An 18,770-nucleotide genomic window follows, 5' to 3' on the forward strand; every position below is an offset into this window, starting at 1 on the left:
GATACTTTTGATCACACAGTGTATTTTGTTTTCTGACTGAGATATTCATTCAACGATGGCATTTCTGGTCATCTAAGTTCAATGTAAACAGGCATCATAAGCTCTCTAACTTATTCCACAATTCGTGGTATTAGTAATTCGGGGATCTTAGAGGCAAAGGTGGAAAAATGGGCCCATGCTGATATTATCGGTCCCATACATATTTGGAAGTACAGGCCACGAATTGTAGCGGAGAGCATATGAACTACTAGAACTAGTTGCCAAATTTCACTGTACAGTGCGCAAACATAGTAGCTGTCATGGTTTGTGAGTAGTTGTGCTGTGAATTTTTTCGCTGTCATCAAAAGTTTGAAAGGTTAGTGTTTACTTGAATAAAACTCGAATTTCTAACATGTTATTAGTGTAACTAAGGTAAGGTACGTATTTGCCTTGCTGTTGGGATACCGTTTTACGTTAATTAACGTCGGTTGGGAACCAAACTAACCGTAGGCAAGATCGTTTTCCCCAAGATGACGAGGGTGGATATATGGGCCCCTTTTGCTGCTGGTATTATGGGCCCCGTAAAATCAATCAGATATTGCTACTCTTTATGTTTCAGATGCCTCGAACACATCTTGTACCCCCAAAAAAATCGAACGGCATTCTTGGGACAAAGCAATTATGGCAAATACTACTGTAGCTATTAAAGAGAAAAAAATGGGGTTGAAAACAGCGGTTAAAGTGTACTCTGTCCCTCGTTCTACGCTCCACCGGTTTCACCACAGGGACTTGAGGACGAACTGGTTAAATATCTTCTCATTATGGAATCCAAATTCTACGGCCTTACCAGAAATGACGTCAGGTGCATGAACTACCAGCTTTGCACAAGAAATAAAAAGTTGGTGTTTCTGTCCCTGATGTTGACGACGCTGTATGTCTATTTTGTGAAGGGATTTTTTTCAAAGGACACAAAAGGTGAACTTTGGGCCCAGTGTATAGCCTGCGAGATGTGGGTTCAAAACGAATGCGCTGGATGCGAAAAAGATGCTTATGTGTGTGACTATTGTAAATAGGCTAGGCGTAGGATGTGAAAACCATCCCACTAGTAGACTAATTAACAATTTTCAGAGTGAATCTTTCTTTCATTGTACAGAAAAATTAAATAAAATTATATTTTTCAAATTTTTGTTTCTTTTTATTTCAAACTACCTTGGGGCCCATATTACCAGCACAAATTCTTGACGCAACAAAATGCAGAGTATCAGGAAAAAAATAAAATTTTGTTCTAAATATTAAAAAGTTGGACCAAAACATGTCATAACTATTGCAGGACATACTACAGAAATGTTTTATGTTAATTTCAGGTGATTATACTAAAAATAAAAGGTGTTATATAAAAAAACAGAGTGGGGGCCCATTTATCCACCTTTACCTCTATTATCTTACAGAACTCTCATCTGTTAACGTTAAGCAGTGCACTTTCTTCTCGTTTGCTGTACCGGTGTACTGGCGCCACTTGTTGAGATTCTCAGCTATTGTGACGTATTTTGAAAGAAGACTACCGCAGATATCCTGTGTCAAGCCCTTCACTAGTATTGAAAATTTGTCCGCCTCCGTTACCTTCTCGAACATTGCGGGACATAGAGCAAAAGAACTGTGCACATATACTGACGAGAAAAATTGTAACACCAAATAATGTAGAAATTTCGGGAAAGTTTTTGTCTAAGTAACATACTTAAGTGACTGAATCTGCAGGTTAATGTAAGCGCGAGATACGCCATTACAAACGTGAAACACTTGTACATTAACAACTGGCATAGCCGCCAGAATGTTGAAAATAAGCAGGCAGAAGTTCTTTCATTATGTTGCAATGGTGCCGGATGTGAGTTTGTGGGCTGGAGTCCCACGCCTATTCCACTTGGTCGATCAATACAGGGCCAGATGATGCTGTTTATGGATGACGTTTGAGCTGTCTTCCGATGACGCCACATATGTGCTCTATTGGAGACAGATTTCGTGAATAAGTAGGCCAAGGCAACGTGTCGATAAACCGTGGAGCATGTTGGGTTACAACAGCGGTATGTTGGCCAGCATTATCCTGCTGGAAAATATTCTCTGGAAAGCAGTTCATGAATTGCAGTACAACACGTCGAATCACCAGATTGACGAACAAATTTGCAGTCAGTGTGCGCTGGATAACCACTAGAGTCTTCCTGCTGTCATACGGGATCGCGCTCCCGACCTGAACTCCAGGTTTAGATCCATTGTGTGTAGCATCCAGGCACGTTGGTTGCAGGACGTCAACTGGCCTCCTAACCAACACATGGGCATCGCTGGCACCGAGGCAGAGCCAGCTATCACCAGAAACACGACAGACCTCCACACTGCCCTTCAATGAGGTTTCGCTTGACACTACCGAAGTTGTAAACGGCACTGATTTGGGGTCAGTGTAATGCAAGCCATAGGACGTCGGGCTCTGAGTTGTCCTTGTAGTAGCCGATTTGTAACAGGTCTTTGTGTCACTGTGATGCCAACTGCTAACCAAATTGCTGCATCAGATGCAATACGGGTGCGTCAAGAGGCATACACCGGACACCACGGCGTTCCCCCTCGGTAGTACCACGTGGCCGTCCGGAGAACTGTCTTCTTGTGACAGAACATTCTCGTGATCACCGCTCCCAGTAATCAAGTGCAGTGGCCACATTCCTTCCAAGTTTTTCTACAGTATCGCGGAAGGAATTCCCAGCTTCTCGAACCCCTATTACACGACCTCGTTCAGCATCCGAGAGACGTTGATAGTGGTGTCTTTGTCACCTTAAAGGCATTCTTGGTTAATATCAGCTCACTATGTCCTTTCTCAAAGATAAGTAACGCTCACGACCGTTAGAGCATGTATTTAAAGCAGACCCGATTTGCATCGTCATACTGGCGCTACTAACACCACTATTACGCGACTGGTGCGAAATTCCCGTAGATGTCGTCTTTCGGATGTAGACAAAGGCCTACCAACTTTATTTTATGTCACACAACTCCTTTTTGGTGGTGCAATTTTTTTTTCCGACCATGTAAAACTGTGTCCTCTCATCTTTCCGCCGGGCGCTGTTCTGCATTGTTCTTCGGACAAACAGACGTACTGCTGATTTTTGCCAAATGTTTTCTTAATTTCCACCTGAAATTTTTCCAGCTTTTGACCGTTACCTCGTTCCGCATTGCTGTGCTGCTTCGTCAGATTTATAGTAGACGTTGGTATGATACCTGTTGCCATCCCATGCCTTATTAAACGTAGTGTTCAAAATTTCGTTGCGATACCATCAGTTTCCCTTAAGCTACACTCATTCTTATATTTTTTTATATTATTCTAGCCATGGGCTTGCGAGCACGATATCACAGATCTTCTAGTTGGTATACATGCATTTGTTTGATTTTTGTTCAGTACTGTGATCTATAATTTGAGACTAAGGAATGAAAAATTAAAGAGGAGAATTGAGTAACTGCTTGGAACGAGAGGACGTTGAGAAATGAAACAGACAAATAAGTCTCCCTTCTTACATTTTTTATATTATTCTAGCCATAGGCTTGCGAGCACGATATCACAGATCCTCTAGTTGGTATACATGCATTTGTTTGATTTTTGTTCAGTTCTGTGATCTATAATTTGAGGCTAAGGAATGAAAAATTAAAAGAGAATTGAGGAACTGCATGGAACGAGAGGACGCTGAAAAATTAAACAGACGTATCAGTCTACCTCGTAAGAAGAGAGTACACAGTATGCATTTAACATACACGGCAGAGAACCAGCGGTTGTAAAAACTTTCGCAGTACGTGAAACTCACCGGTGTTAATTATTGCAACGACAGTGAGGGCTAAGCTCCTAAGGCGTCAACTTTGGGGAGGGAAGCACGGCCAAGACAAGAAGGAGTAGAAAACAATTCAAATGTGACATTATAAGGTCTTTTTATGGAGTAATATAACTGAAGAAAAAAATGGTTCAAATGGCTCTGAGCACTATGGGACTTAACATCTGTGGTCATCAGTCCCCTAGAACTTAGAACTACTTAAACCCAACTAACCTAAGGACATCACACACATCCATGTCCGAGGCAGGATTCGAACCTGCGACCGTAGCAGTCTCGCGGTTCCGGACTGAGCGCCTAGAACCGCTAGACCACCGCGGCCGGCTAACTGAAGAAACATCAGTTAAAATTTAGGAGGAGAACGGTCAATACAAATACTTTTAGCAGGTTACCAAGAAAGTATACTGACAAAGAAATTGGAATGTGGAACACAGAACTACTGTATAAAGTAAACGTATTCACTTACTAAGGAAAAAAAAGACTTTAATTGGATATGAAAAGTAATTTTTATTGTCACTGAAAGAATCAAGCGTTTAGGTGTACCCTTCGTACTATGTCGTATGTTATACAGTGCTGTTCACTATTCTAATGTGCACGATTGCTCTGATTTCAGTGAAACATGCTCTACACTTTCTTCCACGTTAGTGATCAACGGGTTTATAAAGTCATGACCCATGGACTGATGAAACGAGTAGAATGTTGCTTTGCAGCAAACAGAAAGGATAAATGAAATGTTATCGTTACACAACCGAAACTATGTGGGAAATTCTGAATGGAAAATTTTAACTGCATTGTAATTTTACTTTCTTTATCAAAAGAAAAAATGTATTTTCCAGATAGGATCGTACAGGGCCGATATCGCGGTGACAGTGAATTATTGTAGCTAGCAACTGGACAGGATGCCATATGATACAGCAAATAATCTTGACAAATGTTTCTAAGCTGCTATTTCATGATACTTCCAATAAATAATATTGCCAATACATTAAAGAGTAGCTCAAAACAGAAGGAAACTTTTGGAACTAGACATGAGACTTTGTGATGCGAAAAAAGGCCCGTTGACCAGGGATACAGAGCTACAGATGTTTCATTTACGTTTGAAAGTTGCCATCGAGCCACGGTTCTTTGAAGTTATTATCTCGACTAAAAGCCGATGCTTACTTTGATCAGCAATTCAGAGCCGAAATGAAAAATGTATCATCTGCACGGAGCGCACGGGTAAGTATCGGAAGAGGTAATACTTTAAAAGTACGACGGATGATTTTTCTGACTGTAGTCTTTACTTATATTTCAGTAGGAGACTTTTGACCTGTGTATCAAAGATGCAAAATATTGTTTGATCACCGTGAAGAAAATTGAGTGTCCATTTCTTTCGTGAAAGGTGAACGAAACATACTTCGAATTACCTTCAGAGGGCAAGTTAAAATTTTTACGTCACTTCCGTCAATATAGGCCGAAGCTGCTCCAAAGACCACGCATTTGGAGAGCGTCAAGCGAACCGTAAAGTCGAGGCACAAAATAAAATTAGATACTGAGTTAATCTAAATCAAATTATTTTATCGGTAACCGGGTGAACCCTCAACGAAAAAGAGTATTGGTTTACTCGCAGTCCTTACTACCAGGATAAATTTTCCCATACTTACAGGCAATGCATTCTTTACTAATGCTGGCAACATTAGGAATTTCGCTGTGCAATGGACGTCTAGTACTACAGAACGAGGACCTCAGCTCTTTTGATAGTTTAGTACGTGAAATGGGGTCCACAATTCTCTTGAAGGAATTTGTCAACTACAAGTGTATAGTTGCGTTGTCGGATGTTCCAGAGGGTTTAGCGTTCTTAGATCCGTGGTTCCCCACAATAGTACGAGTATCGCTGGTCAGTGGAGACGTTCCTGTACAGCGCCTCCTGCTGTCCGCTCTGGACGCCGACTGCCGAGGGTTGGTGGTTCGATGTCACGACGCCATCGCTGGTGTCGACCGATTCCTCAAGGCATCCAAGACGGCCGTCACCCGAGTAAACCGTCGTTTACTGGTACTGCCGGTAGCTAAGTTTCCACACATTAACGTATCTGCAGTATTCGCTCTCCGCAGCATCGACCATGTACCCGACATTCTAGTGGCTAGAATGGCGGATAATGATGAAAGGTAAGGAGTGGTTTTTTTTCACTGTTAGCTTCTTTCACCTAGTTCGTGTTAGACTATCTAGAGATGTCTTATTTTGTATAAACGATTTCAGTTCGTGGTCAATAATTTATTTATTGATTTTTATTTAAAGTGATTCTGTCCTCCACTGCATGTGATTCAGTTTTGCCCTTATCATTCATCCTGCATGAAGCAATGTTTTATTAACTACATAAACCAAATTTCTTCTCAGTCTGTGGTTGCACGGCATTTCCACAACTACATTATATTACACCACTCAGGCTCAAGAAGATCTTTTTATGGATTTCTGCGTTAATTTAGGACAGTTATACACTTTTCTCAGAAGTTACTTCCAAAACCATGGCATACATCTGGTGCTATATCTTGACACCTTATCGAATCTGTCCGTTTTAATTTCCTTTAGAAATGTATCTTCTTTGAACTCTATTAAAGAGCAATTTTCGAGACGTGTGCTTGGAGGTTCGATGCTTGAAGATACATGTCTAACTTCATCTGAAATGAAACACGATGAACGAAATTACTGTATGTGCTCTATAAATATATTAAATGTGAAGTACAAATACGTTCCTAGGAATGTAACACTATAATCCAAAAATTATATTACCCGCTGTAGATGGTTAAAGGAATTAGCTATGACTATATTTACGTTCTTCATATCCATAGTCACACAATTATGACTGATATTACGTCAGTGACTACAACTACGGATAGTATATGCCTGTCACAAAGAACTATTGAAAATTGACTTACACAGGTTTGATAAAACACTAAAACAATTATACAATCAACGTATCGACTGCCTTTGCAGCGCTCTCTTCAAAACAGTTTCAAAGGACCGCTGCAACGGCGGTAGAAACGTTTTTGGTTTAGTTGCAGTTTTTTGCAATGACGCCGATTAACACAGAAAATGTTTTAATGAAATTTACACTTGCCATGGGAGCCTACGGAAATACACTGAAGCGCCAAAGAAAGCGGTATAGGCATGCGTTCAAATGGTTCAAATGGCTCTGAGCACTATGAAACTTAACTTCTGAGGTCATCAGTCCCCTAGAACTTAGAACTACTTAAACCTAACTAACCTGAGGACATCAAACACATCCATGCCCGAGGCAGGATTCGAAGCTGCGACCGTAGCGGTCGCGCGGTTCCAGACTGTAGCGCCTAGAACCACTCGGCCACTCAGGCCGGCTAGGCATGCGTATTCAAGTACAGAGATTTGTAAAGAGGCAGAACACGGCGGTGCCGTCGATAACGCCTGTCTAAGACAGCTAGCGTCTGGCGCAGTTGTTAGATCGGTTACTGCTGCTACAATGGCAGGTCATCAAGACTTAAGATCGTTTGAACGTAGTAATACAGCCGGCGAACGACTGATGCGACACAGCAATCCGAGGTAGCGATGAAAAGGGGATTTTCCCGTACGACCATTACACGGGTGTAATGTGAATATCAGTAATACGTTAAAACATCGAATCTCCGACATCGCTGCGGCCAGAAAAACACCCTGCAAGAACGGGACCAACGACGACTAAAGAGTATCGTTCAACGACGCAGAAGTGCTGCCCTTCTGAAGATTGCTGCAAATTTCAATGCTGGGCCATCAACAAGTGTCAGCGTGCGAACCGTTTAACGAAACATCATCGAAATGGGCTTTCGGAGCCGAAGGCCCACTCTTTTATCCTTGATGACTACACGACACAAAGCTTTACCCCTCGCCTGGGCCAGTCAACATCGACATTGAACTGTTGATGAATGGAGACATGCTGCCTTGTCGGACGAGTGTCGTTTCAAATTGTGTCGAGCGGATGGACGTGTACGGGTGTGGAGACAACCTCGTGAATCCATGGACCCTGCATGTTAGCAGGGGATTGTTCGAGATGGTGGAGGCTCCTGTAAAGACGTGGAGCGAGTGCAGCTGGAGTGGTATGGGACACCTCATACGTCTAGATACGACTCTGACAGGTGACACGTACGCAAGCATCCTGCCTAATCATCTGCATCCATTCATGTCCATTGTGCATTCCGAAGGACTTGGACAATGCCAGTAGGACAGCGCCACACCCTACACCTCCAGAACTGCTACGGAGTGGCTCCAGGAACACTCTTCTAAATGTAAACACTTCCGCTGACCGACAAACTCCCCAGCCATGAACATTACTGAGCACAGCTCGGATGCCTGGCGACGTGCTGTTCAGGAGAGATCTCCACCCCCTCATACTCTTACAGATTTATGGGTAGCCCTGCAGGATTCAAGGCGTCAGTTCCCTCCAGCACTACTCCAGACATCAGTCGAATCCATGCCGCCTCGTGTTGCGGCACTTCAGTGTGCTCGCAGTGGCCCTGCACGGGATTAGGCATGTATATCAGCTTGTTTGGCTCTTGAATGTATAACTTGCAATGAGATCCCTCATGATCTTGGATGAGAATATGAGATGCGAAGTGAAGTGTAAAGAAATCGTGAGACTGTGTGACTGGTAGAATCATTGTGTGCCAGCACTACGAAAATAAAATTTAAAGATACGCACTGTAAAACATTTGAGGGTCATTCAGTGAGGAGTTGCAATACTCCTAATTTTCAATCGATAGTTCGTCGTTGTTCAGTGCGTTCTTCAGAAAAATAACATTATTGCAGTGACGTTATTTGTAAGGTCATAACCGCCACTGCCACCTTGTTGAGGCAGTCTGCCCTGCCGAGGACCAGGCAGGCGTACCTGTGCTTTGATGAGGTTGCAACTTCTGCCTGGAGAGCTACTCATGCCATCATTTCGCCGCCATCATCGTCTGTACGAGAATCTTACTAGGCAAAGAACGTTATTAATATTTGAGTACATTTCTCGCGGAAAACAGCGGTCTGGCGAAAAGTACTTTAAAATGAGCACAAGCAGTCTAGATCGCGAAAAGCCTTGATTTAGTGGTAACACCATGACCGAAACCAGTTACCAGAAAATGAAGGTTTTACGCGGTCGAGACTGTGTGTGTTCATTTTAAAGAATGTTATTATCCACTGACACATTCTGATTCCACGAGTACCGAGTAGCCGGTATTACGCAGTGAATCGTCCTGAAACACCATCCTGAGATCCTCCTTTCTTTTTCTTCGATTCATCGGTCCGTCTGGTTTGACGTGGTCGACCACGAATTCCCTTCCTGTGCCAACCTCTTCATCCCAGAGTAGCACTTGCGGCCTACGTCCTGTATAACGTGTTGTATGTCTTCTAGACGAGAACAGCTTCATTCCGTGTGACGTGTCGGAATGAACAACAAAACCTCAGTTCGCCTGACGTCAGTCGGGAGGTGTGTACTGCAATGTTGCCTAGAGAGACGGGACTCCAACTACGGGACTGGAGGATTTGGTCAGCTGTGGCGCTCTCGATGATAATAACAGGGCGAGCACAAGTAAAACGGAGCAGCCAATTTTTCTTTCTGTATGGGAAAATCTTTTTCTGTTCGTGCAATGTGATAAAGTTGCAAAGTGTTTCGAACGTAACAAAGAAGTACGGAGTAATAAGAAATTTTATGCCGTTTTCCGTGCCAATGAATATGAGAAATACCAAGGAGAAGAACGTTGCTACGAAATATCGAAATTTAAATAACATGCTGATGTTCAGGACTATCAAAGCAGCTAAGCATCTTTCCTTTATAGCTACAGAATAGCTATTCGTATATCTATGAAAGACCGCCCGTTTACTGAGGCGAAAGAAGCGATTCTGATGGTCTCTGAAGAAATAACTTTGTCTCCTTAGACTATTGGGTGAAGTACTCGGGAAATGCGTGTGTATATCCAAGAGAAATTTGTTGTTATGCAACCTGAGTTTGTGCATTATTCTTTAGCTATCGATAAGAACGGTGACATATTAAGTACTGTGCAATCATCTACTTTCATTAGGATCGTCAATGACAAGTTGAACATCATGGAGCAATAATTGGATTCAGTTCCCTTAAGGGGCTCCGGAACGCCCTATACTTGCAATGTTAAAATAACGCTTATAAATTACATCTTTCCTCACAAAGTATTTGTGGTAGGAAGTTGAACTTTTTACAGATTATTTATTGGAATATGGGCTACAACTTAACACAGGGATTTTACAAAATTTTAGTTCAGTTATTAAAGATGATTTTTTTTCAATTGTAATGAAAATTCACAAAATTTTTTTGCAATCTTTTATTTATATATTCAAAAATATACAGTTTTTTGGAAAAAGGCTGTGTTAAATTATGCAGAAGGTACTGTGTAACATTTACTGAAAGTTTGAAACAAATATGTTTGGAAGATCCTTAGAAAACATGTAATTAGTATGAGAAAATAAAAGTTTTGGGAATCGAGCGACAAAGATTGGATTAACTTTTTAGTGCATTCCAGGTCCATACGATGGATTATCTTCATCCTCTGCAAACTCCTCCTCCAGCTTCCTCTTGTTCCTCCTCCTGTTTACTCTTGCTTGTATTTCTAGACTCTTTACAGCCCTGTCTGCAGCCCGAAGGCGTTCCTTGTCTAAAGCAAGCATCGCTCGTACCCATTAGAACCTATCTTCATTCCCATATTTCTAAATACCTTGTACCTTACAATGTTGCCATCATTGAAAGTCGCAACAGCATCATACACACCAAAGTGAAGTGTTTCTATTCCAAAAAATACAGTCTTGGGGATTCTCGACCATATAACACTATTTACACTTTCATTGGGGTTTTGAGTTTTTCCGTGAATACACTTTTTCAATAGTTCAGGTGCTGCTAAGTCTCTGAAAATAGGTTTTATACTTTATCTCACATCACTAAAATGTACCTGATGAACACGGACGTTAATAATAACACCATTTGACAGCAGTTTAACAGCGCCACAGTGGGTCACGCCCATGTAGAACACATTTCAAAAAAAATTTAAAAATATTTGTAGTCTTCGGAATTGAATAAATTATATATCTATTAAAAGGTAATAGTCTACAGATTCAGAAAACGCAAAAAAGTAAAAATTGAACTTTTCATGATTTTGAGCCTTTCCGGAGCCCCTTAAGGGCAACAACACAGGGACAGTTTCAAAAGTGATGAAGGAGCTGTTGAGAACTATGGATTGACCTGGAAGAAGCGTTTTCCTGTCGCAACAGATGCATCTCCGTGGATGGTAGGAGTCCATACTAGATTAATAACACGAATGTAAGAACATACGAAACGTGCTCCTGGTCCAACACACGATTGCATTGCAGTCAACTGCTTTTTTCATTAACAGAATCTTTTCGCCAAGTACATTAAAGTGGAAAATGTTATGGATACCGCGGTACAAGTTGCAGATTTCATTCAGCCAAGAGGCCTCAGATATAGTTTAAAACTTTTCTTGAAGGATGTGGGTCAATATAGTGAACTCAGATATCATATTATGACTCCAGTGTGCGCTGGTTGATCGTGCGTAGGGTGTTAGTTCGATTCCTCGAGTTAAGAGACGAAAGACCATTACTGATGATTAATCAATTTCATCTTGCTCTCATTTGCAAGACCCTGAATTTGTGACCAACCTTTGACTTCTGATTTAATATGTCACTTGAACGACTTAAATGCATCACTCCAAGGTAAGGGCTTCATCTCAACAGGTATGTGCTATCGAATCAAAAATTTCAAAGTGGCGTTGTATCTGTGGACGAACCAACTTTTTTTGGAAGCATTGCCAATTTTTCTCAGTTGCTGCACTTGGGTACTCCAGATATTACTCTCTCTGAAGAATATGCGCAACTCATGCGAAATCTTCGTAACTAGGTTGAGTCCAGGTTTTAAGGTGCAGAAACATTGTCCACTACGTTTCAGCTGTTTGCAACCTCGTATGCAATGTCTGTTAACAGTGTCCCTACCAGGTACCAGATGTAAATTTTGAATTTATAATTTGAATATTTGTTGAAGGATAAATATAATCACAAGAAAAATCTGGCTGGTTGCAACAAGCATGTTCGCCAAACCAGAATTCCTAGGTTATACAAACTTCTGCCATAGATATTATCGATGTTCGTTTCGACTCATGTGTGCGAACAATTCTTTTCTATTTTGAAATTTGCAAAGTTCAAATTCCGAACCTTGTTGTTAGTTCACAGCCTAACATGCAGTCTTAGACTGCAGATACTTCGAACATTACCTCCTTACATTGAGAAACTACTTAAACAGAAACGAAACAGAAAATGTTGGGAAATGTTCACGTAATAGTTATGTACAGCTCGCTTCCAAACTGTAGTGAAAATTATATTATCTTCTGTTCTATTTACCTTATAAACATGACTGTACATTAAGCTAGACTGTTAATATAATTTCTCATAGTATAAACCGAAATGCATTGTTTTATATAACTGAAACAGCATTTCAGTTACGATGCCCAAGACGCCTTTTAACACCAGATTTGTTTCCTGACTTTCCTAAACTGGTGCATCCCTCACTCCTCTGCCCTGCAGCATCACTACAGAGGGCAGTGACATCATTTGTTGAACTCCCCTTCCCTGGGAGCATGTAAAGGGGTGTCCGCTAACGTCACACTAACGTCACACGGACGCTACCTTCCCCCTCTGTTTGTATTATAAACTGTCTTCCTCTATAGTTTTCACCTTCTACAGCTCCTTATAATACCATGGGAGTTATGTCTTAACATATGTGTTACCATCCTATCCCTCCGTCTTGTCAATGTTACCCATATGTTCCTCCAAGCGGCGATTCTCCGTAGAATCTCATCATTCCTTGCCTTACCAGACGACCAAGTTTTCAACATACTTCTATAGCATCACTTCTCAAACGTTTCGATTCGCTTCTGCTCCCACAGTACATGGTTTTTTACCGTACAATACTGTACTCCCAACGTACTTTCTCAGAAACTTCTTCCTCAGATTAAAGGGCAACGTTTGACACCGGCAGGCTTTCCTTTGTCAGGAACTTCATCTTTGCCGACGCCAGTTCGCTTTTTATGTCGTCCTTGTTAAATCTGCGATGTCTTATTGTGCTTCCAAAGCAACAGAAATCCTTAACTTCGTAAGCTTCGTGGTGATAAGTTTTGAATTTATTTTCGTCGATAACCTCATTTCGGCTACTTCTCATTACTTTTGTCTTTCTTCCGTTTACTCTCATTCCATCTTTTGTACACATTAGATCTTCATTCCATTCAACACCTCTTGTAACTCTTGGCTACTTTCACTAAAAATAGCAATGTCATCACCGAACGTTAATATTGACATTCTTTCATCGTAAATTTTAAACGCACTCTTTGTTCCTTTCTTGTATTTCCGTCATTGCTTCTTCGATCTGTAGACTGAACAGTAGGGACGAAAGACTACGCCTTTGCCTTACACACTTCTTCACATTTTTTTCTGCAACTATTTCACCTAGGCTTCCCTATTTATTGCATTCCTAAGTAATTTATATTTCGGCGTCATGTCTTTCCCAGAGTACTGTAGTACATCCTTTTTTTGTCAATCAGTTGTAGCGTTTCTCCCGTTAACCGAGGTGTCTTCTTCAAAGTATATCTGGCTATCCAACGTCTGTGACTGCTGTTTTTAGAGTTGTCCACTGCTATTCAACTGAGCTACCTATTTTGTTACTCGTTATCTCAATATTCACATCTTCAGCGACTTTCTCAGTACTTCAGTATTTCACTTCCTTCTACATGATTCTCTTAAAATTCAGTCTTCCCTTCATCATTACTAAACTGTTATCCGATTCTGTATCTGCTTACAATCTATATCTGATAGTGGTATCTCTGTCCGACAATAACGCAATCCAGCTGGAATATTTCCATATCTCCGCGCCATTTCCACGTATACTAGCTGACATTTAATACACAATTCTATTGGTCTTTCTTTTCTTAATTCCTACAGCCCCCCCCCCCCTTGTTCTTTCGTTTACGTTTTTCTCATGCACCCCACTGTCACTTTCCGGTCCCTTACGATTACTTTGTTTTCAATTTCCTTTACATACTGAATCACACGTTCCGTGGACTCACATACTTTCTCCATCTATTCATCTTTTGCCTGCGACATTGGCAAATATACTTGAACAACTGTTGGCGGCGTTTGTTTGATGTCGATTCCGATGAGAAGAACGGTGTCACTGAACTGTTCACAGTTACTCTCTCCTACATTGCTTATCATAATAAATCATACTCCCGTTATACCATTTTCTGTTGCTCATGATACTACCCTACATTCGTCGGACCAGAAATCTTTGTTTACTTTCACTTCAATTTACTCACCCTCACACGTGGAATGGTGCCGTTCCTCGTTTAGGCTCACCTCCACGTTGGCAGTCGCCTCCCAGAGATCCGAATGGTCTAATTCGAAATCTCTGGCCAATGGCGAGATCATGATGACACTTTTCTAATTCCATGCCACATGTCCTGTAGATACATATTTTGTGTCTTTAACGAAGTAGTTTCCATTGTCCTGTGCATCCTTACGCAGTTCATCACAGGTGATTGTTCTGTCTTTTAGGGGAAAATTCGCACCCCAAGCTCAAGTGAGTACCCTGAACCTCTGTCAACTCCTCGACCGTCTTTCACAAGGCTGGCGGAAGAACGAGGGTGACTTCTTATGCCAGAAGCCTACGGCCGACATTTATGATGAATTTTATTCAAAATGTTGGTAGTGCATAGCTGCGAATACAGGAACCCAGAACGTTTTCATTACTAGCCAAATACGCAACTCCTTGACCATGTTGCCGTTTAGTGGTGTCCACACCCTCAACATTTCTGCACTCCGAGTGTGAATCAATCCAGATACAATAAGTGACGTTGTGAGAAATCGATGGGCATCACCATTTCAACGGAGCGAATGAAATCCATCTGTTTCTGATCTTTTGTAAGGCGATTATGTTGACAACGTCTAATCCTTGGGATTGGAGGTTCCGATGTAAGGTGTGATAGGTGAAGATAGGCTCAGTCAGCGATTTAAGTGAATTTAAGGGGAAAACTAAGGGCCACTGATGGCAGTTTGCGCCTATTTAGTTATGAATAGTGTAGTTTGCTTGAGCATAGTCTCTATGATATTCCATTATCAATTGCAACTTCGGAACTACCTCTCTACTTGCTTTCCGTTCCTAGAATACCTGTTACTTTATATATACATAAATTACCTGGCGGTCAGGATAAGCAGCAGTCTGTGGATGTTTGCTGATGATGCTACTATGTACACGAAGGTGTCGACGTTAAGTGACTGCAGGAGGATACAATATATCTTAGACAACATTTCTAGTTGTTGTGATGAATGGCAGGTAGATCTAAACGGAGAAGTGTAAGGTAATGCAGATACACTACTGGCCATTAAAATTGCTACACCAGGAAGAAATGCAGATGATTAACGGATATTCATTGGAGAGATGTATTATACTAGAACTGACATGTGATTACATTTTCACGCAATTTGGGTGCATAGATCCTGAGAAATCAGTACCGAGAACAACCACCTCTGGCCGTAATAACGGCCTTGATACGCCTGGGAATTGAGTTAAACAGAGCTTGCATGGCGTGTACAGTTACAGCTGCCCATGCAGCTTCAACACGATACCACAGTTCATCAAGAGTAGTGACTGGCGTATTATGACGAGCCTGTTGCTCGGCCGCCATTGACCAGACGTTTTCAGTTGGTGAGAGATCAGGAGAATGTGCTGGCCAGGCCAGCAGTTGAACATTTTCTGTATCCTAAAAGACCCGTACAGGACCTGCATCATGCGGTCGTGCATTATCCTGCTGAAATGTAAGGTTTCGCAGGGATCGAATGAGGGGTGGAGCCACGGGTCGTAACACATCTTAAATGTAACGTCCACTGTTCAAAGTGCCGTCAATGCGAACAAGAGGTGACCGAGATGTGTAACCAGTGGCACCCATACCATCACGCCGGCTGATACGCCAGTATGCCGATGACGAATACACGCTTCCAATGTGCGTTCACCGCGATGTCGCCAAACACGGATGCGACCATCACGATGCCGTAAGCAGAATCTGGATTCATCCGAAAAAATGACGTTTTGCCATTCGTGCACACAGGTTCGTTGTTGAGTACACCATCACAGGCGCTCCTGTCTGTGAGGCAGCGTCAAGGGTAACCGCAGCCATGGTCTGCGAGCTGATAGTCCATGCTGCTGCAAACGTCGTCGAACTTTTCGTGTTGTTGTCTTGGAAACGTCCCCATCTGTTGACTCAGGGATCGAGACGTGGCTGCACGACCTGTTACAGCCATGCGGATAAGATGCCTGTCATCTCGACTGCTAGTGATACGAGGCCGTTCGGATCCAGCACGGCCTTCCGTATTACCCTGCTGAACCCACCGATTCCATATTCTGCTAACAGTCATTGGATCTCGACGAACGCGAGCAGCAATATCGCGATACGATAAACCGCAATCGCAGTAGGCTACAATCCGAGCTTTATCAAAGTCGGAAACGTGATGGTACGCATTTCTCCTCCTTACACGAGGCATCACAACAACGTATCACCACGCATCGCCGGTCATCTGCTGTTTGTGTATGAGAAATCGGTTGGAAATTTTCCCAATGTCAGCACATTATAGGTGATGCACCGGCGCCAACCTTGTGTGAATACTCTGAACAGCTGATCATTTGCATATCACAACATCTTCTTCCTGTCGGTTAAATTTCGCACCTGTAGTACGTCATCTTCGTGGTGTAGCAATTTTAATGGCCAGTAGTGTAAGTAGCAAAAACCAACCCATAATGTTCGAATACACCATTAGTAGTGTGCTGATGAAAAAGTCACCGTGATTAAATATTAGGAAACTGTGTAAAGGGGGTCGCATAAAGGACCTAATGATACCCATTGCTGAGTACTTTTTGAGTGTTCAGAATGCGGACCTGGTCGGACTAACGGAAGACATCTAAGCAATTCAGAGGCAGGTTGCTAGATCTGTAACCGGTATTTTTGAACAACACTCAAACATTGCGGAAATGCGTCGGGAACTCAAATAGTAATCACTGGAGGGAAAGCGACGTTCTTTTCGAGTGGAATTATGGATAAAAAAGTTAGAGAACCGGCGTTTGAATCTGACTGCAGACCGATTTTACTGCCGCCAACGTACATATCGTGTAAGGACTTTGAAGATAAGATTATGGAGATTAGGGCTTGTACGGAAGCATAAAGGAAGTCGTTTTCTAATCGCTCTATTTCCGAGCGGAAGAGGAAAGAAATGTTGTGTACTAGTAGTACAGGGTACACTCCGCAACGCACCATATGGTGACTTGCGGAGTATGTATTAAGATGCAGATACAAAACTTGATCGCCATGTATCATACCCACCCTCTTCCTTCCAGTCTTCTGCTGTCGAGGTTGTGTGGATGATATTTTTCCGAAAGTCAGATGATAGCCCTCTGATCTCACAGATTCTACACCTGAAGTTCAATAGTGCTTTGACTGTCACCTCAGTAATTTGAGAAATTCCGAAGGAACATTTTCTATTTCTTCCGTCGTATTGGATCTTAAGTCCTTCAAAGCCGTCTTAAACCCTGACTGAAGCACTGTACAATATGGTACCATCACACGAAGAGATATTTCAATATAGTTATTAATTTAAACGGCAGAATTGTCGATCCGCCATTGCATATAATATGTATTATAGATATTCTGGTTTAGTCGAGATCGCAGGTACGAAATAATCTGTGATTGCGGGTGATGCATTTCAGGGAACGGTAACTGTTGTCGCTCGACACGAGCGCGAGAGTGGGATTTTCAGCTGAGCAGTCTGGGAACTGAGTCGTAGCAGTGCACTAGCCGACTTGTTAAAATGTTCAAATGACTCTGGGCAGTATGGGTCTTAACTTCTGAAGTCATCAGTCCCCTAGAATTTAGAACTACTTAAACGTAACTAACCTAAGGACATCACACACATCCATGCCCGAGGCACGATTCGAACCTGCGACCGTAGCGGTCGCGCGGTTCCAGACTGTAGCGCCGAGAACCGCTCGGCCACCCCGGCCGGCCCGACTTGTTAGGCTTGTGAGTTAACGACCATTTCGCTCTCATTCAAGTATATGGCCGAAAGAGTCAGCCTTCAGGAACTGTGGAAAGAACCCTGTTGTACCGGACCGGATGCCACAAACGGCGCAGATTCACCATGAGATGGGGAAACTTACCGGCGTCTATTGTCTATTGAGGTCTAAGTGCTATAGTGTCCCAGTGAGACAGACGAGAACCTACGTCATAGAGAAACCCAGTAGAAGGTTTTTGTGGCCAAGGAGACGCAGCAGTGTTAAATACGGCGGACCTAACATCGGCCATAAAGGGAAACATTTGTGAAAAGTATTTAATTCTGTAATAATGCAGGGAATCAAGCCACAGTAATTTTAATCAGCCATCCTCCATACATTTTCATGGTGATCCCAATAAAACTTGAATATTGATCGTGTCTATAATAGTTTAGGATTTACTGTTAAAGTAAAATTAACACGTTTTGCAACAAAGACCTGAATCCTAAAATCTGAACGCTTTGGTCGATCGTAACGATCGTCATTTCATATAGAAGTGCATGATTAAATGACAGATGTTGTAAATATCAACTCTGTAACTTTTTTGTTTAAAAGATATAGTAAATTTAAATCATCAGCATTTTCAGTTAAGCATCAGATCATCATTTCCTCAATACAAAAGTCAATGAAGGGTGACAGCATGACACCTTATTAAGTCATTAGGTAATAGAAAATTTGTTGTAAAGTTTAGTGCATAATACTTACTTTCTTCTTTATGTATTTATCAGAAAGCACATTGGTGCAAGGCTACTGGCCGTGACATTCAAAGTTAAGAAAGAAATTGTATTGA

The 18,770-nt window shown here is 42.0% G+C and overlaps 1 protein-coding gene across 1 annotated transcript in view; it reads left to right on the forward strand.

The window, feature by feature from the left end:
- The first annotated feature begins 5,958 nt into the window (after positions 1 to 5,958).
- LOC126234882 (glutamate receptor ionotropic, kainate 2-like) overlaps positions 5,959 to 18,770 on the forward strand; it is a 98,942-nt gene continuing 86,130 nt past the window's right edge. The window contains exon 1 of the mRNA XM_049943622.1: positions 5,959 to 5,978. Within this exon, the coding sequence (XP_049799579.1) occupies positions 5,959 to 5,978 (20 nt within the window). The remainder of the gene's footprint in view (positions 5,979 to 18,770) is intronic.

This window comes from Schistocerca nitens, chromosome 2, assembly GCF_023898315.1.
Source record: "Schistocerca nitens isolate TAMUIC-IGC-003100 chromosome 2, iqSchNite1.1, whole genome shotgun sequence".
NCBI classification, from domain to species: Eukaryota; Metazoa; Arthropoda; class Insecta; order Orthoptera; family Acrididae; genus Schistocerca; species Schistocerca nitens.